Source organism: Chlorocebus sabaeus, chromosome 26, assembly GCF_047675955.1.
Source record: "Chlorocebus sabaeus isolate Y175 chromosome 26, mChlSab1.0.hap1, whole genome shotgun sequence".
NCBI lineage: Eukaryota > Metazoa > Chordata > Mammalia > Primates > Cercopithecidae > Chlorocebus > Chlorocebus sabaeus.
The window spans coordinates 30,110,538-30,137,817 of record NC_132929.1 but is presented as its reverse complement, the minus strand read 5'-3'; the positions used below and the strand labels follow the sequence as shown (position 1 = coordinate 30,137,817).

The window sequence follows — 27,280 nt, the reverse complement described above, 5'->3', positions numbered from 1 at the left end:
TTTCTGCATCCATCGAGATAACCATGTTTTTTTTTTTTGTCACTAGTTCTGTTTATGTGATGTTTTACATTTATTGATTTGCGTATGTTGAACCAGCCTTGGATCCCAGGGTGAAGCTGACTTGATCATGGTAGATAAGCTTTTTGATGTGCTACTAGATTCGGTTTGCCAGTATTTTTTTGAGGATTTTTTGCATAAATCTTCATCAGGGATATTGGCCTGAAATTCTCTTTTTTTGTTGTGTCTCTGCCAGGTTTTGGTATCAGGATGATGCTGGCCTCAAAAAATGAGTTAAGGATGAGTCCCTCTTTTTCTATTGTTTGGAATAGTTTCAGAAGGAATAGCACCAGCTCCTCTTTGTACCTCTGGTAGAATTCAACTGTGAATCTGTCTGGTCCTGGGCTGTTTTTTGGTTGGTAGGTTATTAATTGCTGCCTCAGTTTCGGAACTTGTTATTGGTTTATTCAGGGATTTGACTTTTCCCTGGTTTAGCCTTGGGAGGGTGTATCTGTCCAGTGATTTATCCATTTGTTCTAAATTTTCTAGTTTATTTCCATAGAGGTGTTTATAGTATTCTCTGATGGTAGTTTGTATTTCTGTGGGATTAGTGGTGATATCCCCTTTATCATTTTTTATTGTATCTATTTGATTCTTCTCTCTTTTCTTCTTTATTAATCTGGCTAGCAGTCTATCTCTTTTGTTAATCTTTTCAAAAAACCAGCTCCTAGATTCATTGATTTTTTGAAGGGTTTTTCATGTCTCTATCTCCTTCAGTTCTCCTCTGATCTTAGTTATTTCTTGTCTTCTCCTAGCTTTTGAATTTGTTTTCTCTTACTTCTCTAGTTCTTCTAATTTTGATGTTAGTGTGTTGATTTTAGATCTTTCCGTCTTTCTCCTCTGGGCATTTAGTGCTATAAATTTGCTGCTCAACACTGCTTTAGCTGTGTCCCAGAGATTCTGGTATGTTGTGTTTTCATTAGTGAAGTATAAATTAAATCCTTTACAGACAAGCAAATGCTGAGAGATTTTGTCACCACCAGGCCTGCCTTACAAGAGCTCCTAAAGGAAGCACTAAATGTAGAAAGGAAAAGCTGGTACCAGCCACTGCAAAAACACCAAATTCTAAAGACCATCAACACTATGAAGAAACTGCATCAACTAACGGGCAAAATAACCAGGTAGCATCATAGTGACAGGATCAAATTCACACATAACAATATTCATCTTAAATGTAAATGGGCTAAATACCCCAATTAAAAGACACAGATTGGTAAATTGGATAAAGAGTCAAGACCCATCAGTGTGCTGTATTCAGGAGACCCATCTCATGTGGTAAGACACACATAGGCTCAAAATAAAGGAATGTAGGAATATTTAGCAAACAAATGGAAAGAAAAAAAACAGAGTTTGCAATCCTAGTCTCTGATAAAACAGATTTTAAACCAACAAAGATCAAAAGAGACAAAGAAGGGCATTACAAAATGGTAAAGGGATCAATGCAACAAGAAAAGTCAACTATTCTAAATATATATGCACCCAATACAGGAGCACCCAGATTCATAAAGTTCTTAGAGACCTACTAAGAGATTTAAACTCCCATACCATAATAGTGGGAGACTTTAACACCCCACTGTCAATATTAGACAGACCAACGAGACAGAAAATTAACAAGGATATTCAGGACTTGAATTCAGCTCTGGACCAAGCAGACCTAATAGACTTCTACAGAACTCTCCACCCCATATCAACAGAATATACATTCTTCTCAGCACCACATCACACTTATTCTAAAATTGACCACATAATTGAAAGTAAAATACTCCTCAGCAAATGCAAAAGAACAGAAATGATAACGAAGAGTCTCTCAGACCACAGCACAATCAAATTAGAAATCAGGATTAAGAAACTCACTCAAAACCCACAACTACATGGAAACTGAACAACCTGCTCCTGAATGACTCCTGGGTATACAACAAAATCAAGGCAGAAATAAATACGTTCTTTGAAACCAATGAAAAATAACTTTTAAAGCACACAAAGTAAAATATCTTTAAAGGCAAATGATCCCTTTTATTCATATTTAATACTTATTAAACCTAGAGCAATTTCTGATATTAGTCACCAAGGTTTGGCATGACAGTTGAGAAAAGGACAACAGAACCCATGTTTTTAACCAGCAGAAGGCAGACCTTCACCACAGGGAGTCACTCTCCCAAAGCACACCATTTTCACCCTCGCCCCAACATAGTATATGCCCATGTTCATGGTCTAGGAACACCAAGGAAATACATTTTCAGCACTACTGGGCACTGGACCAACATAACAACATGGGAAAGGTATATATAATTTCAATCAAGGATAAAAATTTACCAATTTTAATAGGTGTAAGGTATTCCTTACAAATTCTTCTCACGGTGACGTAATGATGTAACAGTATCTAGCACTTGTATAATACCTCTACAAGCTATTCTTTAGAAAATTCTTCTATATATGTTTCTCATTTACTATTATACCCATATTACAACTCAAAAACAGGCACAGAGAGGCTTGGGTACTTGTCCACGGAACTGAAGCTAGTAAGTTAGATTCAACGTTTGACTCTTTTCTTCTAAATCCAGCCTGTCTTCCAATGTCCCATACTGCCTCTGACGAATGTGCTTATGTAGGAAGTTGAGCCTGTATATGAAGACACAGTGCTGCATAAATATCTATTAAATATACTATAATATAATAATACTATATTAAATATACTATGATATGACCCTGGCCTCTTTGAGTCTCCGAGTGAATTAAATCTGTTTCACAGAGAGCCAAAGATGGGTCATATATTTCAGGGCAGCCTCATTGACTCCCTATAATGCTACTCTGTATGCTTTTGGACTCTGAAATTATAACCTGGGCTCTAGTCATGACAGACAGATTTGGCTGTTTTAAATATTTAAAGATATACATAATTGTATTTATATAAATACAATGGATAACATTGAAAGGCATGTGAGAGGCACATGGAGAGATTTTCAAGACACATTTTTATGTTAAAGTATTTACCCTAACACTATATATGTAAAAGCCCAATATATAAAAATATGTGAAAGCAAACTTCTCTGGATACAGAGGAAGGTTGGGGACCCCGGAGGCATGTATGTGGAACTCTAGCTCCTGTAATTTGAAAACTATTTTTCAAGGGTACCATTTCTAGCTTGCTGGTAAGTATTTGGCATGGACATAGGGTAGAAAGCAGCAGATGTGTCATGGAAGAATAAAACAGGCTATCCACAGAGAAATTCCTGGTATGAGACACAATAACTCTGCCACTTTTGCTGCAGATGTACAGTTTCCACTTTCTAAAGATCCAAGTCTAAGAATTAATCTTGTGTTTATGGTCAGCTCACATACTTGGCATGCTGACTAATCCTGCTTAGACTGGAACTAAAAGAATAGGAATAAAATCATTGTCACGTGCACAGCTTATTGCAGGATTTTTGCTAGTTGAAAATGCAGCTTACACCTCAATTTGTGAAGTGGTGAGGTCTTGGTGGAGAGAGTGTAACATAAAGAAGTAAGATGTTTTATTTAGAGAGGCTGCACAGTACAAAAAGAGCTTATACATTTATAATATAACATGATTTCTAAGGGAATTTTCTCAAACCACCTTGAAGACTTTCAAGCCTCTATTGTTTATTTTAAATAATAGAAAATAAAGGCAAACGAGCAAATGCCTCTTTAATTCAGTCGGAATTAATCAACTTGATAATGTAAGCTGAAAAGCATATATTTCAGAACCTGAGCTATCTAGATTGGCTGAATACAAAACTAATTAATCAGACAATTTTCAAATGCCATGTGTACTGGCTGGCAATAAAGATTTCCTGTCATATAATTAATCGCATTTTCATGAAAATTTACCTAGCTGTTTTCCCTCCCCTTGGAACGCCTGTCCCTCATTTTCATATATCACAACCTTATCCATGTTTAAATACCCAAAGCAAATCAATTTTTTATTCATTCTTTGAAGTAGAAGTAAATATTGTACTCATTATCACTTAACATTTTATGTTTGTGTTCCTTTCTTATTTCTCCTCCTAATCTATTAGCTCCTTGAAAACACTATCAATATGTGGCTTTTAAGTATCTCCCCTATGCAGTGGCTTTTAAGTTATGCATTCTGAATTAGCCCTGAGGATTTCTGCAATTCTTCATGACATATTTCTTTCAAAAATTTTAAATATCTTTTACAAATACTTAAAGCTCATAGATTATTTCCTAATTTTATACATTATCTCTTTCCACCAATAATTAAATGATATGACACATATGGTGACATAATTGTCTACTTCTAATTATACTTTAGTAAGACTGAGTACAAATAAGAATCAAAATGTACTGAAAATAAGAGTCAACCCATTTTACCTATTAGCCCCATTTTATAGATGGTGAAATGGATTCAAAGTCACTCAGCTAATAGTTGGAAGTACCAAGATTACTCAAAACTTTCTGTTATGTTCCACAACTTTGGTCACAGGACATAGAAAGCAAATAGTTTCTCTAATAATAAATAATACATCTCCAAACTACTGATTGGACTTCTTAAAAACAAAAGGCATTCCAGTGAGAGGTTGAAGCGAATTGGGATTGCTTGGGCCTGCTATTCATCACCATCACATTCACAACCAATGCTCTTGTGTTTGTAATGACCCATTTCTGTGTTGTCCACAGAAAAAAGTCATATGCTAAGATAAAAATGTCCAGAGAATATATAGAAAATTATGTTGTAAAAGTGAAAATCTACATTAACAAACTAAAGAAATGAGGAAAAGTATTTCTCCTTCTCTCTTTTCTTTTTTTACTTCTTCCCTTTCCTCTCTCCTTTCTTCTGTACCTACTTCTCTATATACGTCCTATTATCTACTTACCTATATACCTATCTTCTAGATATTTCCCCACAGAGAACCAAACATAAAGCTTAATTTTCCTACTAAATATTGACATTAAATAGATAACAACATTAGACTTATTGATGTAGTAAGAAGGCAACCAAAGGTAAATGGAATTAAAACAGAAGTCATAGTATACAGAAGAGATTCTTCCTATGAGTTAATTCTTTTTTATCCTTACCTATTTAAATATTTTATAAGTATGACTGTGGGAAAGTTTAGATGGAAAGAAAAAGAAAGGCACTAAATAAGTTTAATTACCTGGAAGAATATCCAACTTCTTTTTTCCTTTCCAACTCTTATTTAAATTCATAGGGCACATGTGCAAATTTATTACATGGGAAAACTGCATGCTTTGGGTATTTGGTGTACAGATTATTTCGTCACCCAGGTAACAAGTATAGCACTCAATAGGTAGTTTTTGATTCTCACCCTCCTCCCGCCCTCCACTCTTAAGTAGGCTCTAGTGTCTACTGTTCCCTATTTTGTGCCTATTTGTACTCCGTGCGTAGCTCTCACTTATAAGTGAGAACATGCAGTATTTGGTTTTCTGTTCCCGTGCTAGTTTGCATAGGATAATGGCCTCCAGTTCCATGCATGTTGCTGCAAAGGTCATGATCTCATTCATTTTTATGGCTGTGTAGTATTCCATGATATATATGTACCACATTTTCTTTATCCAGTCTTCCATTGATGGGCTTTTAGGTTGATTCCTTGTCTTTGCTATCGTGAACAGTGCTGCAATGAACATATATATGCATGCATGTGTCTTTATGGTAAAACAATTTATATTCCTTGGATAGATGCCCAGTAATGGGATTGCTGGGTTGAATTGAGGTTCTGTTTTAAGTTCGTTGAGAACTCTCCAATCTGTTTTCCACTGGATGAATGAACATACATTCCTACCAGCAGTGTATAAGCATTCCCTTTTCTTCACAACCTCATCAGGATCTGTTATTTTTTAACTTTTTACTAATAGTCATTCTGACCAGTGTGAGATGGTATCTCACTGTGGTTTTGATTTTCATTTATCCAATGATTAGTGATGTTGAGCATTTTTCTTTATGCTTGTTAGCTGCTTGCACATCTTCTTTTGAGAAGTGTCTGCTCATATGCTTTGCTCATTTTTAATGGTTTTTTTTTTTTGCCTGTTAATTTATTTAAGCTCCTTATAGAGTCTGGATATTAGACCATTGTCAAATGCATAGTTTGCAAATATTTTCTCCTATTCTGTAAGATGTCTGTTTACTCTGACAATAGTTTCTTTGCTGTGTAGAAGCTCTTTAATCAGTCCTATTTTTCATTTTTAGTTTTTGTTGCAATTGCTTTTGGAATCTTCATAATAAAACTTTGCCAGGGCCTATGTCCAGAATGGTTTTTCCTAGGTTTCTTCTAGGGTTTTATAGTGTTAGGTTTTACATCTAAGTCTTTAATCCACCTTGAGTTGATTTTTATAGCAGTGAAAGGAAAGGGTCCACTTTTAATTTTCTGCATATGGCTAGCCAGTTATTCTAACACCATTTATTGACTAGGAAGTTCTTTCCCTTCCTGATTGCTTTTGTTGACTTTGTTGAAGATCAGATGGTTGTAGGTGTGTGGCTTTATTTCTAGGTTCTCTAATCCATTTCATTTGTCTATGTGTCTGTTTCTGTACCAGTACCATGCTTTTTTGATTACTGTAGCTTTGTAGTATAGTTTGAAGTTGGGTCCTGTGATGCCTCTGGCTTTGTTCTTTTTGTTTAGGATTGCTTTGACTATTCAGACTCTTTTTTTTTTTTTGGTTCTAAATGAATCTTGAAATTGTTTTTTTCTAATTCTGTGAAAAATATTGCTGGTAGTTTGATAATAATAGGATTTAAACTGTAAATTGCTTTGGTAATATAGCCATTTCAACTATACTGATTCCATCCATGAGCATGGAATATTTTTCCATTTGTTTGTGTAATCTCTGATTTCTTTCAGCAGTATTTTGAATTTTTGTTCTAGAGAAATTTCAGCTCCCTCGTTAGCTATATTTCTAGGGTTTTTCTTGTGTGTGTGTATGTGGCTATTGTGAATGGAACTGTGTTCTTGATTTGGCTCTCAGCTTGGATGCTATTAGTGTATAGAAATGCTACTGATTTTTGTATATTAATTTTGTATCCTGAAACTTTGCTAAAGTTGTTTATCAGATCTAGGATCTTTTGGGCAGAGACTATAGTGTTTTCTATGTATATGATCACATCACATGTGAACAGAGATAGACTTTCTCTCTTCCTATTTGGATGCCTTTTATTTATTTCTCTTGCTTGATTGTTTGGTTAGGACTTCTAGTACTATGTTGAATAGGAGTAGTGAGAGTGAGCATCCTTGTCTTGTTCTGGTTCTTAAGGGGAATGCTTCCAGGTTTTGCCCATTCAGTATGATATTGAATGTGGGTCTGTCATAAGTCGTTCTTATTATTATGAAGTATGTTCCCTTAATGCCTAGTTTGTTTAGGGTTTTTAACATGAGGCGATGTTGAATTTTATTGAAAGCCTTTTCTGCATCTATTGAGATGATCATGTGACTTTTGTATTTAGTTGTGTTTATGTGGTGGATCCCATTTATTGATTTGCATCTGTTAAACCACTTTGCATCCTAGGAATAAATCCTACATGATAATCCTGAGATAGCTTTTTGATATGCTGCTGGATTTGATTTGCTAGTATTTTGCTGAGGATTTTTACATCTACGTTCATCAAGATATTGACCTGAAGTTTTCTCTGTTTTTGGTTGTGTCTTTGCCAGGTTTTAGTATTGGAATGATGTTGGCCTCATTGAATGAGTTATGAGGTTGAGTCCCTCCTCCTCAATTTTTGGAATAGTTTCAATAGGATTGGTACTAACTCTTTTTTACACAACTCATAAAATTTGGCTGTGAATCCATCTGCTCCAGGGCCTTTTCTGGTTGATACGCTTTTTATTACTGATTCCATTTCAGAACTCATTATTGGTCTGTTCAGGGTTTCAATTTCTTCCTGGTTCAATCTTGGTAGTTTGTATGTTTCTGGGAATTTATTCATTTCTTCTCGGTTTTCTAGTTTGTGTGCATAGAAGTCTCTGTAATAGTCTCCGAGGGTTATCTGGATTTCTGTAGGGTCGGTGGTAATGCTCACTTTGTCATTTCTGATTGTGTTTATTTGAATCTTCTCACTTTTCCCCTTATTAGTCTGGCTAGTGGTCTACCAATCTTATTTATGCTTTCAAAGAACAAACTCTGTTTCATTGATCTTTTGTATGATTTCTCATCTCTCAATCTGATTCAGTTCAACTCTGATTCTGGTGATTTTTCTTCTGCTGGCTTTTGGGTTGGTTTACTCTTGTTTTCCTAGTTTCTCTAGGTTGTTAAATTGATAATTTCTAACCTTTTGATCTGGATGTTTAGCACTATACACTTTTTTCTTAACATTGCTTTAGCTATGTCCCAGAGATTCTGGTATGTTATTCCTTTTCTTTTAAATCTTTCAAAGGGTTACTTGATTTCTGTCTTAAATTCATTGTCAAAAGTCGTTCAGGAGCAGATTGCTTAATTTCCATGTAATTGTATAGTTTTGAGAGATCATCTTAGTATTAATTTCTAATTTTATTGCACTGTTGTTTGAGAGTGTGGTTGGTATGATTTCAAATTTTTTGAATTCATTGACAATTGTTTTGTGGCTGATCGTGTGATTGATTTTAGAGTACATGCCATGTGCAGACGAGGAGAATGTATATTCTGTTTTTGTTGGGTTGAGAGTTCTGTAGATGTCTGTTAGGTCCTTTTGGTCAAGTGTAGAGTTTAGGTCCTGAATATCTTTGTTAGTTTTCTGCCTCAATGATCTGCCTCAGTGGGAAGGTGATTTCCCCCACTATTATTGTATATTTATCTATGTTTTTTCATAGGTCTCTAAGAAATTGCTTTATAGAGCCGGATACTCCAGTACTAGGTGGATATATGTGTAGGATAGCTAAGTCTTGTTGAGTTGAACCCTTTATCATTATATAATGCTATTGGGTTTTTTTTGATCATTGTTTGTTTAAAGCCTGTTTTATCTGAAATTACAATAGCAACCCCTGCTCTTTTTTGTTTTCCATTTTTTTGGTAGATTTTTCTCCATCCCTTTACTTTGAGCCTATGGGTGTCATTGCATGTGAGATGAGTCTCTTAAAGACAGCTTCCTGCCTTTTAAGTGGGGCATTTAGTCCATTTACATTCAAGGTTGATATTGATATGTGCGATTTTATCCTGTCATTGCGTCTTTAGCTGGTTGTTATGCAGACTTGATCGTGTAGTCACTTTATAGTGTCTATAGTTGATGTACTTAAGTGTATTTTTGTGTTGGCAGGTATTGATCTTTCATTTTCATGTTTAGCACTCCTTTAGGGACATCTTGAGAGGCAGGTCTGGGGTAACAAATTTCCTTAGCATTTGCTTGTCTGAAAGGATATAATTTCTCCTATGCTTATGAAACTTAGTTTGGCGGGGTATGAAATACTTCTTTGGAATTTCTTTAAGAATGTTGAATATAGCCCCCCAATGTCTTCTGGCTTGTAGAGTTTCTGCTGAATGGTCTACCGTTAGCATAATGGGATCCCCTTTGTAGGTGACCTGCCCCCTCTCTCTAGCTGTCTTTAATGTTTTTCTTTCATATTAACTTTGGAGAATCTGATGACAGTATGGTTATCTTGTATAGTATCTTCCAGGGGAGATACTAAGACTGCTGATTATTATATTAGGAAATTCTTATAGTGAATTTTGCAGCTCCATCAGATCACTTTGATTCTTTCTTAAAATGGCTATTTTGTCTTTTAGCTCTTGTATCATTAGATTCCTTGGGTTCCTTGGATTGGCTTTTGACTTTCTCCTGAATTTTCATCTTTTTTCCTATCCAGATGCCAAATTCTTTATCTGTCATTTCAGCCACATCAGCCTGGTTAAGAACCATTGCTGGAGAGCTAGTGTGGTTGTTTGGAGGTAGTAAGACACGCTGGCTTTTTGAGTTGCCAGAGTTCTTATGCTGGTTCTTTCTCATCTGCATGGGCTAATGTTCCTTTAATCTTTTAAGTTGCTGTTGTTTGAATAGCATTTTTTGTTTTGCTTTTATATTCTTTCATGCCCTTGAGGCTTTGAGGATTTGACTGTGGTATACACTGGGTTCAAAGTCAATGGCTTCATTTCTGGAAGATTTCAGGGGGCCAAGGCTTAGATTGGCACTCCTAGATTGCATGCTCTAACCCTGGGACCTGGTACCAGTCCCATTACTTTGTTTTCTTTCTCCTCAAGGGTAAGCACCTGCTGCACTGGAGGGGCGAAGGTCTTCTGGTAACAACACTCTGATGGAGAGTGCTGGCCAAAGCGCTTTGTTGGGGCAGTGGCTGATGGCAGTAATGCAGTGGTGTCTACATGTGCTGGTGGCAGCAGCAGTCCCGTGGGGTGACTGCCATCCTTGTCTTTAAAGAAGGACATTGTAATTTCTCTTTTATTTAAATCTTGGTCCTTTTGATATTAATTTGCCACAACAACAATAAATCAGATAACATATGTAAACTAACATATATGACACTGGTCCCTGGGTAGGCATTCAAAATTATTATTCACTTTTCTCTTCTACATTCAGTTCTGGTTTTGAGTACCACTGTTTAAGAAATCATGTGTCTGGCTGCTTTAGATCAATGATTCCCAAATGTGAACACATTACAAAATATAGGTGCTTTGACCCTGCCTCCGACTTACTAAATGAGAACTTCTAAGAGTAGGAACAGAACAAAAACCTTAAAAACAAACAGAGCAACCAACCAAAGTTTCTGGTTAAGAATTTGTCTTAGTTAGTCATGACAGCCTGCATTCTCATGCACTCCCACCACCATTAAACTGTAATCTCCATGGTATCCGGGACTTCGGCTTTCTTTTTCATCACTGTCCAGTGCGTAGAATATGGTTTGATATAGGTAGGCACTCAATAAATCATTATTGAAGGTTGGGTCAGGCAGCTATCGGCTTGCCTCTGAGCTAAGTTAATTCCAGTCACATCTGTGATATTCTCTTTTTCATCAGGTTTCTGACATGAAATCAGATATTCTGGACTCAGCTCAGTCTTTCTCTATGTCCAGGAGGATTGAAAACAATATGTTATCCCAGGAGCATGAAATTCTAAATCTCTCTCTGCCTCAGAACAGCAACCTCCTTAGTTATAAAACTTATTTCCCCTCTTTTTTTCCTTTCTTGTACAAAGTCATTCCTATTTTATTTTTATCTAGTAATCAATTAAAGGTATGCTGCTTTTTAATGAATTTATTTATTTTTGAATTCATTTATTTCTATAGAAAGACTTTTAATGCTGCCTTACACAGAGGAAATCAATATTTTTCTTAAAGCCTTACAAGTCAAATTTAGGGCAATAAGTAAAGAGGAAACTGGGCAAAAAAACTTACGTTTTGTCCAAAAAATCCATGAGAGGTCTTAACACGATCTCTGCATCCATTGCTGCACTGTTCTTATTAGATGTGGTGTTTCCATTTGCTCTCATTTGATTTAGTTCGAAACTCATCTGTTTTATACACTCTTCAATTATAACCTGGAAACTAAAAATAAAGAATATAAATTCTAGAACATAACAATACATTCTGCCTGAGCCTGTTTCCATTTCACCCTAGGATTCTAATCTGTTTCAACTGGTGTGAATTCCACTGCTCATGAGTTTTCAAATTCATTGTTTAACGGCAAAAATTTTTGTTGCAATGAAACCTTACGTGTAATACTAATAAGTAAGGCAGATAAAAGTACTGTTCTTCAGGTTGAATTAATTTGAGTGGAGGTTCATTCAGTCCCCACATCTGATAGCCACAGTTGAGAGGTTCCTCTGAGCATGGTTTGGGAAATGACCGCTCTAAAAAGACTCTTGCAGTATTTGGTTTTCTGTTTATGTGTTAGTTTGCTAGTGATAATGGCCCCCAACTCCATCCATGTGCCTGCAAAGGACATGATGTTGTTCCTTTTTATGGCTGAATCGTATTTCATGGTGTATATGCACATATTGCTTTACCCAGTTAGGTTGATTCCATACTTTGCTGTTGTGAATAGTGTTGCAATGAGCATATGCCTGCATGTGTCTTTATGGTAGAATTATTTATATTCCTTTCAGTAGATAGCCAGTAATGGGATTGCTGGGTCGAATGGTGTTTCTGTCTTTAGGTCTTTGAGGAATTGCCACACTGTCTTCAACAATGGAGCTAAATGATGAGAACACATGGACACATGCAGGGGAACAACCCACAGTGGGGTCCATTGGAGGGTAGAGGGTGGGAAGAGGGAGAGGATCACGAAAAACAACTAATGGGTAGTAGGCTTAATACCTGGATGATGTGCTATAATCGGTATAACAAACCCGTGTGATACAAGTTTACCTATGTAACAAATCTGCACATATACCCTGAACAAAAAAGTTAAAAGCAAAATTATGTACTGCCACTGCCACCATATAAATCAACCACATGCTTAAAAGCATTGTGCTAAGTGAAGAAGCCAGTCACAAAATACCACGTATCGTATGACTCAGTTTATATAAAATATCCAGAATAGGCAAATCCATAGAGACAGAAAGGAGATTAGTAGTTTCCTAGGGCTGGAAAGGAGAGTGGAATGGGATTTATTGCTAATGGGTATGGGGTCTCTTTTTTGTGGCGATATCAGTGTTCTAAAGTTAGATTTTGGGGAGAGTTGCACAAATCTGTGAATATGCTAGAAACCACTAACCTGCATATTTTAAATGGGAGAATTTTATGGTATGTGAATTATATTTCAATAAAGTTTGTTGTTAAAAAATAAAAAAGAAAACACTCTTGGCTTCTGGATACACCTTCTTCATTTGGATACTGTGAGTCTATACCTTCTTGACTTTCCTCTGATCTCACTGGCTGCTCCTTCCCAACTGCCTGACCTCTAACCATTGCAGTAAAGTTGCCATATTTATCAAATGAAAGCACTGGACACCAAGTTAAATTTGAATTTCAGATAGTGAGTATTTTAGTACAAACATGGTCACGTAATATTTGTAACACAATTATACTAAAAGTTATTCCTTATGTATCTAAAATTCAGGTTTAACTGAGGGTATTCTGTATTTTATTTGGAAATCCTACACAGTGATCCTCTGGGCTTGATCTCTGGACCACTTCGCTTCTCCATCAACAATCCCTTTCTTGGCAATCACATCTAGTACCACGGCTTCCATAGCATCTATATACGAGTGGTTCCCAAATTCACATCTGCAGACCTGACTTCTAACGCAGACTCGAGACTATTTTATTTAACTGCCCATGCAATCTTTCCACTTCAAAGTCTGATGAGTTTCTCATACTCAACAGCCAACCTATCAGCAAAATGTATCCTAAATCTGAGGATTTATTATTACTTCCGAAAATGCCGCTATAGATCCCTTTACCATCCTCCCTCTTGAACCTGTGCAATAATTTCCTAAATTGTCTCTGTTCAACCCCCTACAGATAGCCTTTTAAAATAAAAACCAGATTGTGTTTCTCCTTTGCTAAAAATCTTCAATAGCTTCCAACTCCACTTAGAAAAACTCTAGATGTATTTGACAGACTGAAAACCCAGCATAATCTGGTGCTGGCAATCTCACTGATCTCATTTCTTGCCACTCTTCCTTCTGTTTCTTTGCAGACCAGTCACAATAGACTTCCTGGTGTTCTTAGAATTCTCCGAGGACACTCTTATCTCATGGCCACTGTTACATTCTCTCTGCCATGGAAGGAAATTCTCATAGCTCTCTTGGTCCCTGGTTTATTTCAGGCATATACCAAATACCACTTCAGAGAAATCTTCCTTGTTCACTCAAGCTGAAATGGCATTCCGATCAATCTCTGTTCCCTTATTGTTCTTTTTTTCTCAATGGCATTCTTCATTATATGACACACTGCATAATTTATTTGCTTATTGCCTGTGTCCCTCCCTAGAATGTAAGCCTCATGAGAGCAGGAATTTTGTTTTGTTCAGGGCTGCATGCCCATACCATGGCACAGAATGCCATGCTTAGCACAAAGAGGTTGTGCAAGAAATACTGGGACAATAGTGAAAACTGCTGCATGATATACTTGAAATTTGCTAAGAGGACAGATCTTAAATTAATGTTCTCAGCACGCACACATGCACACACAAAAACACACAAATGACAACTCCATGGAGGTAATAGATACGTTAATTATCTGGAATATGGTGACCATTTTATAATGGATATGTGTATCAAAACAAAGTTGTATACCTTAAATATACATAATTTTTATATGGTAACGATATCTCAATAAAGCTATTAAAAAGAAATATGGCTTGAATGCATTAATGGACCATCTCCTTCCACCTACCTCTATTTCCTCATCCACTCTAAGAATTTAAATGTCCTGAAGAGTAATACTTTGTATTGCTTTCTTCATTCTATATATCCCCTACACCAGTTTTGATGGTTCTTTCCTAAGTAAGCAGTGGCAAGTAGTAGGATTTTCAAATCTTAGAGACTCTTAGCCTCACCACCATTTCTTTATATTGTCTGCTATTTTCATGTTTCCAACAATAGGAGTACTGATAACACATGTGTGGGCAGGCAAGAAAAACCTACTTAGTATATTTTCTGCTATTTTCATATTTCCAGCAATAGGAGTAATGATAACACATGTGTGGGCAGGCAAGAAAAACCTACTTAGGAGAATGAAGAAAAATGAAAGCTTGGAAAATGGTCAAATCATTGGAATGGTAATGAGGAGAAGGAGGGAAATCATTTCAGTATTGCAGTCAACTCAATCCCATTCCTCTCCCCCTCCACACACAATGATTATGTAGTTAGTATTTGAGAAGTATCCAAATGCATAAATTCCTCAGATTTTAAATAGAAGTTTAGGAATGTTCACCATATAATGCTTTTATTAAATAAAATATGGGTGTTTATTTATTCATGCATGTATTCTACATATTTCCATGCCTAATATGGAAAAATTTTAATAAATGTTAAATTATCACAACTTGGGTTTTTTTCTTGATTCTGGGCCTTTAATAGCCGGGTTATATATACACTTGTTCATAATTTTGTGTACATATTCAAGGACTGATTCCACTTCTACCAAATGTTTGATCTGTCTCCATTTTTGGCTCCTGCATTCTTGGATTTCTTTACTGTTGACAACACCATTCTTGCCCCTCTGGACTTGGCATTTACATTTGGTTCCTTGATCCTTGCATCTCAGCTGGCCCCTTTGAATTTGGCTCATTTCTTGGCTCTCTGCATATTTGTCTGCTTTAAAGGAACATTCTCTTCCAAGCTGTCATCTAAGAGAGTCTAAATCCTTGATTATTTCACTTTTATCTGGCTGAAGCTGCCTTTGAACTTTGGTCAGGTAGAGGGTGCAAGAGATGGCGGGGAAAATGAGGAAGGGGATGTTGTTTGTGGTGGAGTGTGTATTGAATCAAAGTAAAGGTAGTAGATACTTGAGGCAATTGAAAAGGAAGGTAAATCATGTTGAAAATATTTTGAACTAGTGGATTTACCACTGGGTCATCAATGATCATGCTGGCTGTAGTAAAAACCACCTTTGAAATGACTACTTTCTTATGCACTGATTTTCAATAACACACTTTCTTATGCACTGATTTTTGATAAATTCTAATGAGAAGCCAGCTCTGGGTATGGTATCAGGCATATAGAGGAAGGGTTCTCGAGGTATAATGGACAACAGCATTCTACTTTTGCATTAATCCAGGTGAAGCCGATACTTGCACCTTACCTTTTTGTCTTTATCAATTTTTGATAAATTCATCTAAAAAGTCTTTTCTTTTTCTATTTTTTTTTTTTTTGGTAAAAAAAAAAGTCTATATTAACTGGCTTGAATAAAAGTAGTGCCAATAAGTAATTACGGATTTTGTAAGCACCCAAGGAGCCACATACTCACAGAATAATGCCTATGAAATATTCCTGAATTGTTTTGTTTACTTAATCTAGCCAGCCTCTAGTACTAAAGGTGTTGGTTAAGAAGAAAAAAAAAAAAGGAGCAAACCAAAAACCAAACTGCAAAACATGTGTAAGCAGAAACCCTAGTGGCACACCCTTTGACAATTTTAAGACCATCTTTAAGTTATTTTTGAGGTTATACAACTTAGTCTCAGTTCCCAGGTAGGTGCCCTGTGAGCATGTCAGGAATCCACAAATGTGTGGTTTGGCTCAGCTCTGATTTTACAGCAAAAACCTCCTAACAGCTGCATATAGTAGAATTATTTAATTATGAGTTTTAATAACATAAAATCAAGTGGGTTTTTACAATTAGTTATACACTTAATTCTAAAACTCTACACTGCCAATTTAGACCTTAAGAAGAGTAGGTTCAGACTAAAATTATGCATTTTGACTTCACAGCATGATCACATTGATTACTGGAGACTTTTCTACCCTGAGAGTATAATACAGACCTGCTTGGTAGTGTGAGGAATAAAGCCACAGCAACATAGCAACAAGGATACAATAATTATACTTTTTATGAGGAAAGTGTGACATGTGGCCCATTTATTCCAATAGTCCTAATAAACCCTAATTGAACAAAGTACTAAATTCTTTCCTATATTTAAAAAATCAAGAATAAATGGATTGTGGGTAGCCGCAGGTTTTACTATTTAGGTTAAAAGAGCTGACTTCATACAAATAAAGCTCTTCAAGTGTCCTCCGAAGGACATTACTCCTTCTTTCATAACTGTGGTTTATCCAGGTATCTTTCAAATCAGAAAACATATTCTAGCCTTTATAACCTGAATATTCCACCTCCCCAAACAAAACAAAACAAAAAGCACTTATCCTCAGAATGATTTAGATATTTTACAGAAAATAATTTAATTATGCTTTACTTATATTCTAGTTTCTACTCTGTTTAGCCATTTTATTTTCCATAAAGTTCCGAACAACTCTAGCTATTCCTGACCTCTTTTTTTTCTCCCCCTAACTTTGCTAAATAATCTCTAATGTTGCCGCCGTGACTGAAGGCAACAGTCTTTCTGCTAACCACGTGTTAATTTGCAACTGGAACGAAGAGAGGCAGCCTGAAATGACTCAGCAAAGGCCTCTTCATCTCTCAGTGTCACCCCAAGTCAGAGTCAATGAACCCCACATCTCTGGAACAATCTATGTATTTCCAACTTCAGGTAAACAGAACCTTGAAATTTACTGACTAACATCCAGATGAAATAGACAGGATCATTGAGTCAGCTAACAACACTGCAGAGGCAGGGTGACTACCCTTGGCTCAACACAGCAAGGCTGCTCTGGCTCAGCAGCTGAGTCCTGAAGGTGAGTTCCATGAAGACAAGGCCACCTTGCTTAATGAAGTTAAGGACACACCTCTGATAATGAAGAGAAGTCTAAGTGGGAGATTATTCTTCACTCTGCTTTATTCCTACATCTAAGAAGAAAAATATGATGCTTTCAGACTCTTTTGTCTTTCTCGTTTAAAAAATGGCATAACTAATTGATAAATGTTTATTAACACTAGATCTTTCTAAAACACAACAATAGGTGATGAGTGGTAGCCAGAGATAGTCCCTACCTGAAGAGAGCCATCTTTTTTTTTTTTTTTTTTTTTTTTTTAGACTCTGTCACCTAGGCTGGAGTGCAGTGGTGCAATCTTGGCTCACTGCAAGCTCTGTCTCCCAGGTTCACGCCATTCTCCTGCCTCAGCCTACCAAGTAGCTGGGACTACAGGTGCCCACAACCACACCCAGCTAATTTTTTTTGTTTTGTTTTGTTTTATGATTGTTTTGTATTTTTAGTAGAGATGGGGTTTCACCATGTTAGCCAGGATGGTCTCGATCTCCTGGCCTCATGATCCGCCCACCTTAGCCTCCCAAAGTGCTGGGATTACAGGCGTGAGCCACCGTGCCCGGCCCTGAAGAGCAATCTTTATAGTCTCTTTTGAAAACTGAATACGTATTTTAAAATAATACATGAGTTATTGAACTACTATTTAAAGCAGATTCTATATTAATGAACCTCTTCAAAAATGTATGCTCTTTCCTATCTATTTTCACACTTTGATGAGATGATAGCTTTTTCCTACAGAACTGAAGTGAAATTTAACTAGGGTGAACTTACCTTTCTTTAGAATCGTATCACAGATAAAGCCAGTTTTAACAAACATTTAAAATATAAAGATATATCAGTAGTTTCCAAACTCCTTCGCATGGGGTAGTTGTATTCAGATTGCTAAGCCCTAAATCCAAGAATCCTGACAATTTGGTATAGGGTTGTTGATCCAGCTATACTGAATGCAACCACATTGATATATATATGGTATGGATACAACTCAAACTTCTTAAATACGTGAAGTTTTTCTCTTTCCTTCCCTCCCTCTCTTTAGTCTTTCAATAGCCAGTCACCAAGCTCTAAACACTAGAATTGCATATAGGTATGAGATATGGATTCTGTCCTGAGTGTGGGAAACAGACAGGTAAAACAAGACTTAGAGGATAGTGTTATAGGTCTTACCCGGCCGAAGGATGCACAGAGTTCTAGGGTGTGCATAGCGAGACAGCACTATTAGATTGTGGTGTCATAACAGATGTTTCAGAGAAAATGACATTTAGATTGGGTCTTGAAGTTAAATAGATTTAGTCAGTCAGAGGAAACAACATTGAAGGCGAGAATATTATGAGCTGACACCTAATTATCTAATGTAGATAATGACAACAGAGGTCACTTACCTTTCACCGTACGTGACGCTGAGCTCATCCAGGACTCCACTGAGCTTAACCTGAAGTTCTTTTAGAATAGTACTAGCTTCAGAATCTAGCTGCAGAGAGACCATAAACAATATTACTTTGGAGTTTTGAGAAAGCATGCCTCTGTTTCGCTTACAAGCATTTTGATTATTATATGGTAACTTCAAACAACACGTAAACTTTTTTCTCTTCTTTTGTTCTTTTGGTCTTTGAAATCAAATCTAAACATTTAGGAAACTTTAAAGAAACCAAGGGGTTCTCATAGACAAAAAATGGTTTGAAATTCAAGGCATGCATACAAATAACAGCTAGGTAGCAAAGCCTTTGTTGGTTATAGCAATGAGAAGCAAGGCATGACAAAAATATCCTCCAGAACATGATAATTCCATAATTTAGAAAACCTTTTATACTTCAGCTGAATATACGTGCTGCTTCAAAATATATTTAAATCTTCAATACCCCTGTAAATAAATAGGCACATTAAGAATAAAAGTTGTTAAAAATTAACTTTTGAATATTGTGTTGTGCATTATTTAAAGGTGTTTTCATATTTCCCCAACTTTGGAATTAAGAGTAATAGGATAGACAAGGTATCCAAGCACTCCCATGTTTTTCTGGAGATGACAGACCTGACTTTTCTTCCTGGTTGCTAATTTACAGCTGAAAGTTCAGGATAATAGATCTATTGTCTCAAGCAGAGAGAAATTCATGTAAATAGCAATTTGAAATATTCTCTGAAATTGGAATGTGACTCTTTCTTTCTTTCTACCTTTAGAAATTTAGTTTCCTACCATTACTGTCATTAGTTCTTGCCCAAGCTGATCTATTATTGAAAAGAAGAGGACAGGATAAAGCCAAGTTTGGGGAGTAAAATGAATTAAAGCATGACTTAGTATAAGTAAGAGAATCTAAGAATGCCAACTAAATATAGGACCTAATATCAGTTGAAAGTCCTGGGAGCCGATACAGAACCAAGAAGTGTCCCTATATGTGTGCATTGGACGTAAGTCCTATATTCCTCCAAAAGTACTTTCTGATACTAAGGAACTGCTAGGAAGAAGAATTATTTATACATCTCTGCAGCGGGGTAGCTCTAAGTTGTAGTGACATGACTAAAAACATTGGAATGAAAATCAAATATTGCATTTGGCATTTGAGACTTTATTAATTATATCACACCAATCTTTTATATCAGTGTTAACTCAAATCCAGGTAATTTTCAGGATTGATTAGCTTCTGCCCTCTATCAGAGGCAATGTGATTTTTCTGGACTCCTTGTATCTTTTTTTCTCTGTCTTAGTAATCAGTTATGCTGACAGCTCTTGTCCAGACACACAGGCTACCATAACAGAGAGAGACTTGTGTAAGAGTCAGAAAATTAGCATATCTGTGAGCCTCATACTTTCTAAGAGTTCTATTCAACTATAACCAGTTGCAGGGAAGTAATTCAGAAAGACAATTAGATAGCACATACTTATTTTAAAAAGACCTAAGATAAGGATAGTGAATTTAATCACAACTTGCCTAACAAACTATCACTCCCTAACCCTTAACCAAGAAAACATATGTGGATTTTCCACTCCACTCTTAAGGAACCATGCAGGCTGAATTTTTTAAAATTATATTTTCTTCTTATTCTGCTAATAACAATTTTACCTTGATTTCATTTGATAAAAATGTTGGGGAAGAGAGATGAGAGATAAGTTCTCCCATGTGGCTTTCTTCAGGCTCTCCACTTCCTCTACCACCTCCAAGGAAATCGCTCTGAAAGTAGCGTTTTCTTCAGGAAATGGGGGTTGCTTCTTATTTAAAATGTGTTTTGGTTTTCCTATTAGTTTAATATACACATTGAGGTAATTTGTTCACATTGAGGTAGGATTATCACTGGATAATGCCTTCAAAGTCATACAGAAATGGCTACATAGGTCACTTGCACAAAATTATGCTATTTTCTCATAAAATTATTTTAGTCCACCTTAGGTATTTGGTGAATAGATATTTCTTATCAAATAATGATTACTTGACAACCTAAAACTGCCAGACGACAGTGATTTGAACATTGGATGACGGTTTTAATTTCTGGATACACAGGTATGTTTCTAAGTGGGTGCAGATGGAATGTCTCTGTCACGTAACCAGTCCCTCCCACAAAAGGAAAAGTTTGTAGTTTCAGTTAACTATTTAACGTTTATGTAATCTATATCACACCATTAAAACAGGCAAAGCAATTTTGAGGCCGATGTACATGGCGTTTGTAAATTGCAGATCTTTTTCAATAATGAGCATAATGGACATAAATATCATACTCATCTAATAATAAAACAATCTCTTTAGGTAGTAAAACTACCAGTTCTTGGGTTCTTCTGCATGACCTCATGTGTCCAAATTGAGGACGTTTTTCTTACTCCTACAAATTTTGTAGAATTTTAAGAAATAATAGATTGGGAGTTGAGAGCTCATTGCCTAAATTATCAGTAGCATATTTTTAAAAATATTGGGTACTTTGTAAAGGTGAAAGGCAATCTATTTTTTCAAAGGTTTAAACCTTATCCTAGTTATGTAAGTAGTATAACATCAAAATTATCTTGAATCTTTTTGTATCGTTATTTAGAGTTATTGATAAAAGTGAAAATTAAGGGGGAAAGAACAGAAAAATTTCAAGCATTCATAAGTCACAGTTTAATTTATTCTGAAGTAGAAACTCAATTAGCATGTGTGTCTGAACAACTTTATTGGCTGGCTTAAATAAACATAAATAAAGTTTCTATGTAAAAGGAATATACACAATGAAAATTTAAGGATTTTGAGTCAAATTCTGAATTTAAAATAAAGTTTTTAAGACAGATTTAATTCCCCACTCTATGAAGGGCTTGAAAATTCCAAACTCTAGGCTGCCAAAATATGTATGGTTCAGATAATCAGAAAAACTATAATCCCACATAGGTATTAATTGAGTATAATTAATTTTGTACCATTGAGGTATTTTATACCATTGAGCTGTAGTAATAGATATAACTTGTCTGGGAGAGACAGCTAGTAGGCAATACTTTTTTGTTGTTGTTGTTAATTGAGATGGAGTCTTGCTCTGTTGCCAGGCTGGAGTACAGTGACCCGATCTTGGCTCACTGCAACCACCATCTCCTGGTTTCAAGTGATTCTCCTGCCTCAGCTTCCCGAGTAGCTGGGATTACAGGTGCCTCCCACCATGCCCGGCTAATTTTTTTGTATTTTTAGTAGAGATGGGGTTTCAGCATGTTGGTCAGGCTGGTCTTGAACCCCTGACCTCAGGTGATCCACCCGCCTTGGCCTCCCAAAGTTCTGGGATTACAGGTGTGAGCCACCACACCTGACCAGTAAAGACATCTTTTAAGTTATTTTCCTTAAGGTTTGCTTTTCCTTTTTCTTTAAAAGATAATTCACTTACTACCTCCTTTTGAACATTTTTGCCCAAGTGTAGCTTGCCCTAGGAAGTTAGTAGATCTAGCTTCTAAACTGACTATGCTTTTTACTATAACTGTACATGCAGTGTTCTCTCTAAATGTTCTCTTACACATCTACCTCTTCCATAGAACTCATTCATACGTTTCTGTCCTGGGTGTCTCTCCCAGTGTCCTGCATGCATGGGCATTTACCACATGTTGAAGAAGGAAGTGAGGATAGACAAAAGCATAAAAGATTCCCTCACAGAAGCAGTCCCATATCTTCTTCATCGCCTTGGATTGATACCTTGCATTAACTATGAATAGGATATTTTGCCCCTGAAGTCTTTTATTCCTTAGAAACCATATAGTCCAGAGTTATCAAGTTAATCCTGATTTCAAATCTCTCTGTCATTGCCAGACCATGTCAGGTGTTTCCCTGCTATTTGTTTGGTTCAGAAGAATGGTTACCATACCTACACTGCATGTTTGTTTGTTTGTTTTCCAGAACAGATTCTTTCCCTAGAGATCTAAAGAAAATACATGTTATATATTCTCTTACAGCAGCAATTGTTAAACTGACCCTCAAGCTCTTGCTAGAGTTACAACCAATGGGTTGCAAAGTCATTTAAACTCTTTAGATAGCTCAAGACAAACTCTTGAAAAACAGACTTTGCATGGAAGAAATTAAGGATCTTTAGTGTGAATTCTATTTCTTCTCCACAGTCTTTATTACTATCTCATTTCCTTCATTTCCTACAGGCTACTCAGCTATCTTTCCTGTGTTCAGCTCATCAGTGTTAGCAGTCTGTTATTTTCTATAAGGAAGTGCAAATCAGGAAGGAAGGTAACTTCTGACCATCTCCCCAGGGGCCATAATTTAATCCTTTGTCTGTTGGGTTTCATACTCTCTGATATTTTTGCATTAAAACATTAATAAATAAAAATTTCACCTCTAGTTCCATGAAAAAGCCTTATTTCCAAGAAAAATGCTGTTTAACTTGCACTCTTGGTTCCTTGTTTTGGATTTTGTTCCATCAATTATCTCTTTCCCTTTTCATTCCCTCTACCATTAATTTTATTACCCTATCCTATAAATACGCTTAGGTAACATTTATGTTAAAATAAACAATAGACAATGAAAGAGAAGCCAAACTTATTTGGAACTACATTCTCATCGACATCTAGCCAATATCCTTCCTTCTTTTTACCTTCAAACCGCTTACAACACTGTCAAACTTGTTGACTCTACATCCTTTTCTCCTAAACATTTATTAGTTCTCTGTAATGTGGTTTGCTTCTGCTATGGATATGCCACTGACATGTTTCCATATGGTCACTAACGATTTCTTAATTTCAAGGACCTTATTTTTCTTAGCCTTCTTTCATTCTGTTGTTTGCTCTGTTTCCCAAGGTCCTTCCCTGCTTCTCAAACTGCCTGTGATTTGTCTGTGTCTTCTATTAACTTTCCTCCTCTGTCTGCCTCTTAAATATTAATGTCCTTCAATTCTCCTTTTTCAATCTTCTTTTCTTTTTACTCTATACTTCCCTTGAGCAATTAAATTCATGCCCATGGTTTCAACTATCACCCATATGCTAAGGACCCCAAATCTATTATCAACATTCTTCACAGCATGCCTGAAAATCATGTCTATATTTCCAAGTACCTAGTAAACGTCCACTTTGATGGCCCATACATACTTCAATTGTAGCATATCAAAGCACAACTTATTACCGGTCTTAATTTATTTATCTTCTTATTTCCTCTGATTTGGTTAATGGCCTACAATTGTTTAAGGCAGAAATGTGAAAGTCATCTTTGACTTCTGTTTTCTTCCTTCCATATTTACTTGGATACCAGATATGATTGGTGATTATCTCTGAAATGTTTTATCCACCTGTCTTGCCCTCTTCACTTCCAGATTCTGAATTTTTCTCCTCCAGCCCACTGTAATCATCTACACATTGTGTTCTTATTTCCTGTTTCCCCACTTTGTCCTCCTAACTGGTGTAATAAACCCAAATATGATCATAACACTTGCTTATCATCCTTCAAGCTGGCTTTCCACAAGGGAATTGCTTCAAGCAACTTCTCACAATCTTATCTGGGCTCTTGCTCTTTTTGTTTTTTGTTTTTTCTTTTTAAAAGATCATTTTCCTTCAAATCTTCAACTTGACCAGAATCTTTTCATCTTATAAGGTCTACTTCAACTTAAAATATATGACTGAGAATTCAGCAAAAATTCCCTAGTGAATCTAAAAGTAGCGTACTTTCCTGGAAATGCCCTAAATCACTTCATAAGCCTGTGGTGTCAGCGCAGAAATAAAAGAATACATGGTCCTCTCTACTGGGAACCAATGTGCCCAGCTCTAACCATACTACCCTGTTTTTTGTTTCATTTTAAAATGCCTCTTAAGGAGAAACTCCACAAACTTACATGACAATTTTCAGACAGACTATGGCATTTTCTTTATCCTATTCAGATTTGCATGAATATTATGCTAGAGGTATCAGTTGTATAAACTCATGTTTCTAACTTCTGGGTTTCAAAAAGTTGAACATCAGTAGCTGTCTCCCATCCTAATTAAAGAGAGTATGCAGTAAATCCAACTGTCACTGTGCTTCAAATCAACGAAATGTCTTTGAGATATGTTAAATGAGGTTCTTCAGTCTAGACAACTAAAAGAAAAAAGAAAAGACATTGCCTTACGTTTTATAATTCACTCAATATAGTTTTGAGTTAGTGAATATAAGGAATTTTGACTTTTTTCTGTTTCTATGAACTTTTTTTTTTTTTTTTTTTAAATTACACCTTCAAGCTTTATATGAGTCATGGGACATTCTTTTCTCTTAAACATTTTTTTCTCTTCTCACCTACAACACATACACTATTCCTCTGCTTCATGGATTGCTAACATGTGGATTGTCATTATAGTGACAGAAATTGAGAAAAAAAAAGAATTTCTGAAATCATATAGTTCAAATTCCTCGTTTTTCCAGATAACGCATAATATATTATCTTTAAAACCAAGGTACAGATAATGCGTTATGCTTTCAGAGTCACATGGGGACTGAAGAGCAGCATTCTTAGAAGCTATTTCCTCTGAAGAAATTCTCTTCTGAAAATGCTCATTAAAAAACATGAATCCCTGTTTTATCACAATGCAAAAGGAACTTAGGGTTTATATGTTGCCTCCATTGGCTAATTGTGAAAATGGACTGAGTAGGGATAAGTTACGAATAGAATCAATGGGACAGTTTATGTTTAGAATTGTGTTCTGCCCTTTTCCCCTGTCCTACTCTGTCTGACCCATTTGGCTGTTGCTTCACATTCTCACATGTGTTATAAACCACTGCTCAGCGAGGTGAATATAGTCTACCTGGTCAACTGAATTCAGGACCGGTTGACCAGCAAGTGCGGGGGACAGAGTGTTCTCTGTGAGCCTTTATCTCAGGGTGCCTGAGGACTATTCTGCTAAGCAGGGCAAAAAAGAGGATTGACTGGGTTAAAGAAGTTAAATTTTACCAGTAATGGCATTGATTTATGGTTTGTTAGGCATGAGCAACTGAAGGTGATCACAACAAGATAATAAAATAGATTTATTATAGAAGATGGCAGTTAGAGTGAAACTGTCTTCCTCTCTCTCCTTGCTGTGGCATGTCTCCTTTCTCTTTAAGTTTCTTAAGGTTCAGACAGAGGTGAGTTTAAAAAGAGACTTGGCAGTATGTGAGTAACCCTGTGAGCTCTCTCAAATGCGCTGGGAAATGAGGTTAACAAGCATCACCTGCCTGGGTCTGCATTTCATTTTGACATGGCTCGCCAACCACAAAACCTTTCAACCTCCTCGGTAGCGCCTTTTCTTAATCTCACAAATTTAGCAGTTAGCTAAACTTTATGTGGTAGTAGTACTAAATTACTAAACATATTTATTAAATCACTTCAATATAATTTGCTTTATTGGACCTTCTTATTCTCTTAATTTTCCATTAAGTTCAATTTATTAAATCTAATTGCAGAGATGGCAGAGATGGTTAGGAGGAGAAAGAAACCAGAAAGTCTCTGCACGTTGCCAGAATAAAAGGCCAGCACTTCAAACATTCAATTCTCCTTATTATCTGGTGCTATGAAGCTATCACTGGTTGCTTTTACTGACTTCAGCCAAATTACATTTCCCTTTTTACCTCTATTTACACAACAACAGGCGAGGTTTGAGTTTATTTCTGAATTGTTGTAGCATAAGTTGTAACAATTAAAACTTTCATCTGAAGGATATGTTCACGTTTAGGAAGTGTTCTTGTTTTTTTCTCACAAACCTTATCTCTTTAATTGCTCTGATTCCCCTAAAAACTTCTAAGTTCTTTGATGATGGGGTCTGCATCTTAGTAATTAATGTATCTCCAGTTCCTAGTAAAATTTATAGCTTATAACAAGTGCTCAGCAAATAAATATTTGTTGACTGAATTAGTGAAGGAGTAAATTCTGTCATCATATTCAGTGTGCTCACATCGTTTCTTCATACAGCAGTCAGCCCCAAGGGGAAGAGACGCTTACAGTGGTGTGGAAAGACGTGGAACAGCTGGCTTCTGAATATCCTTCAGTAAGTGCTAAAAGGCATCTCTAGTCTATTGTTTCACCAAGTCTCCTACACCTTGTAATCTCCTTGGGGCCCTAGGCATTAAAAAATCTTTTTATTTTGTACCCCAACTTCTGCCCACCTGCAGATAAAATACATACAAGTAGGCAACAATGGATATTCTAACGAAATAAGAACTTTTCAAACTGCTTTAGAAAACAGTTTTAGAACTGAAAGAAAGATATGTGACAATTTGAAATGGTCTATTTTATTAGCTAATATATACTTGATAATGTATTCAATATTTTGTAATTCCTGAAAATATGAGAAGAGTACATTAATTCTTATTAATGTATTAACTAGTAACCTATATCTCTATATTAAGAAAAGGCGAGACAGATTAGAAACCTGAACGTAAAATTTGGCTACTATAGCTGGGACTACAGGTGCCCGCCACCATGCCTGGTTAATTTTTGGTATTTTTAGTAGAAACAGGTTTTTGCCATGTTAGTCAGGCTGATCTCGAACCCTTGACTTCAGGTGATCCAGCCACTTTGGCCTCCCAAAGTGCTGGGATTACAGGTGTAAGC

At 36.2% G+C, this 27,280-nt stretch overlaps 1 protein-coding gene across 1 annotated transcript in view; it reads right to left on the bottom strand.

Annotated features, from left to right (window-relative positions):
* The window catches only part of UNC13C (unc-13 homolog C), a 624,577-nt gene that overhangs the window by 91,438 nt on the left and 505,859 nt on the right, over positions 1 to 27,280 (bottom strand). Inside the window, exons 24-25 of the mRNA XM_008016541.3 lie at positions 18,679 to 18,767; positions 11,367 to 11,516 (exon numbers count right to left, since the gene is read on the bottom strand). Of these exons, the coding sequence (XP_008014732.3) occupies positions 11,367 to 11,516; positions 18,679 to 18,767 (239 nt within the window). The remainder of the gene's footprint in view (positions 1 to 11,366; positions 11,517 to 18,678; positions 18,768 to 27,280) is intronic.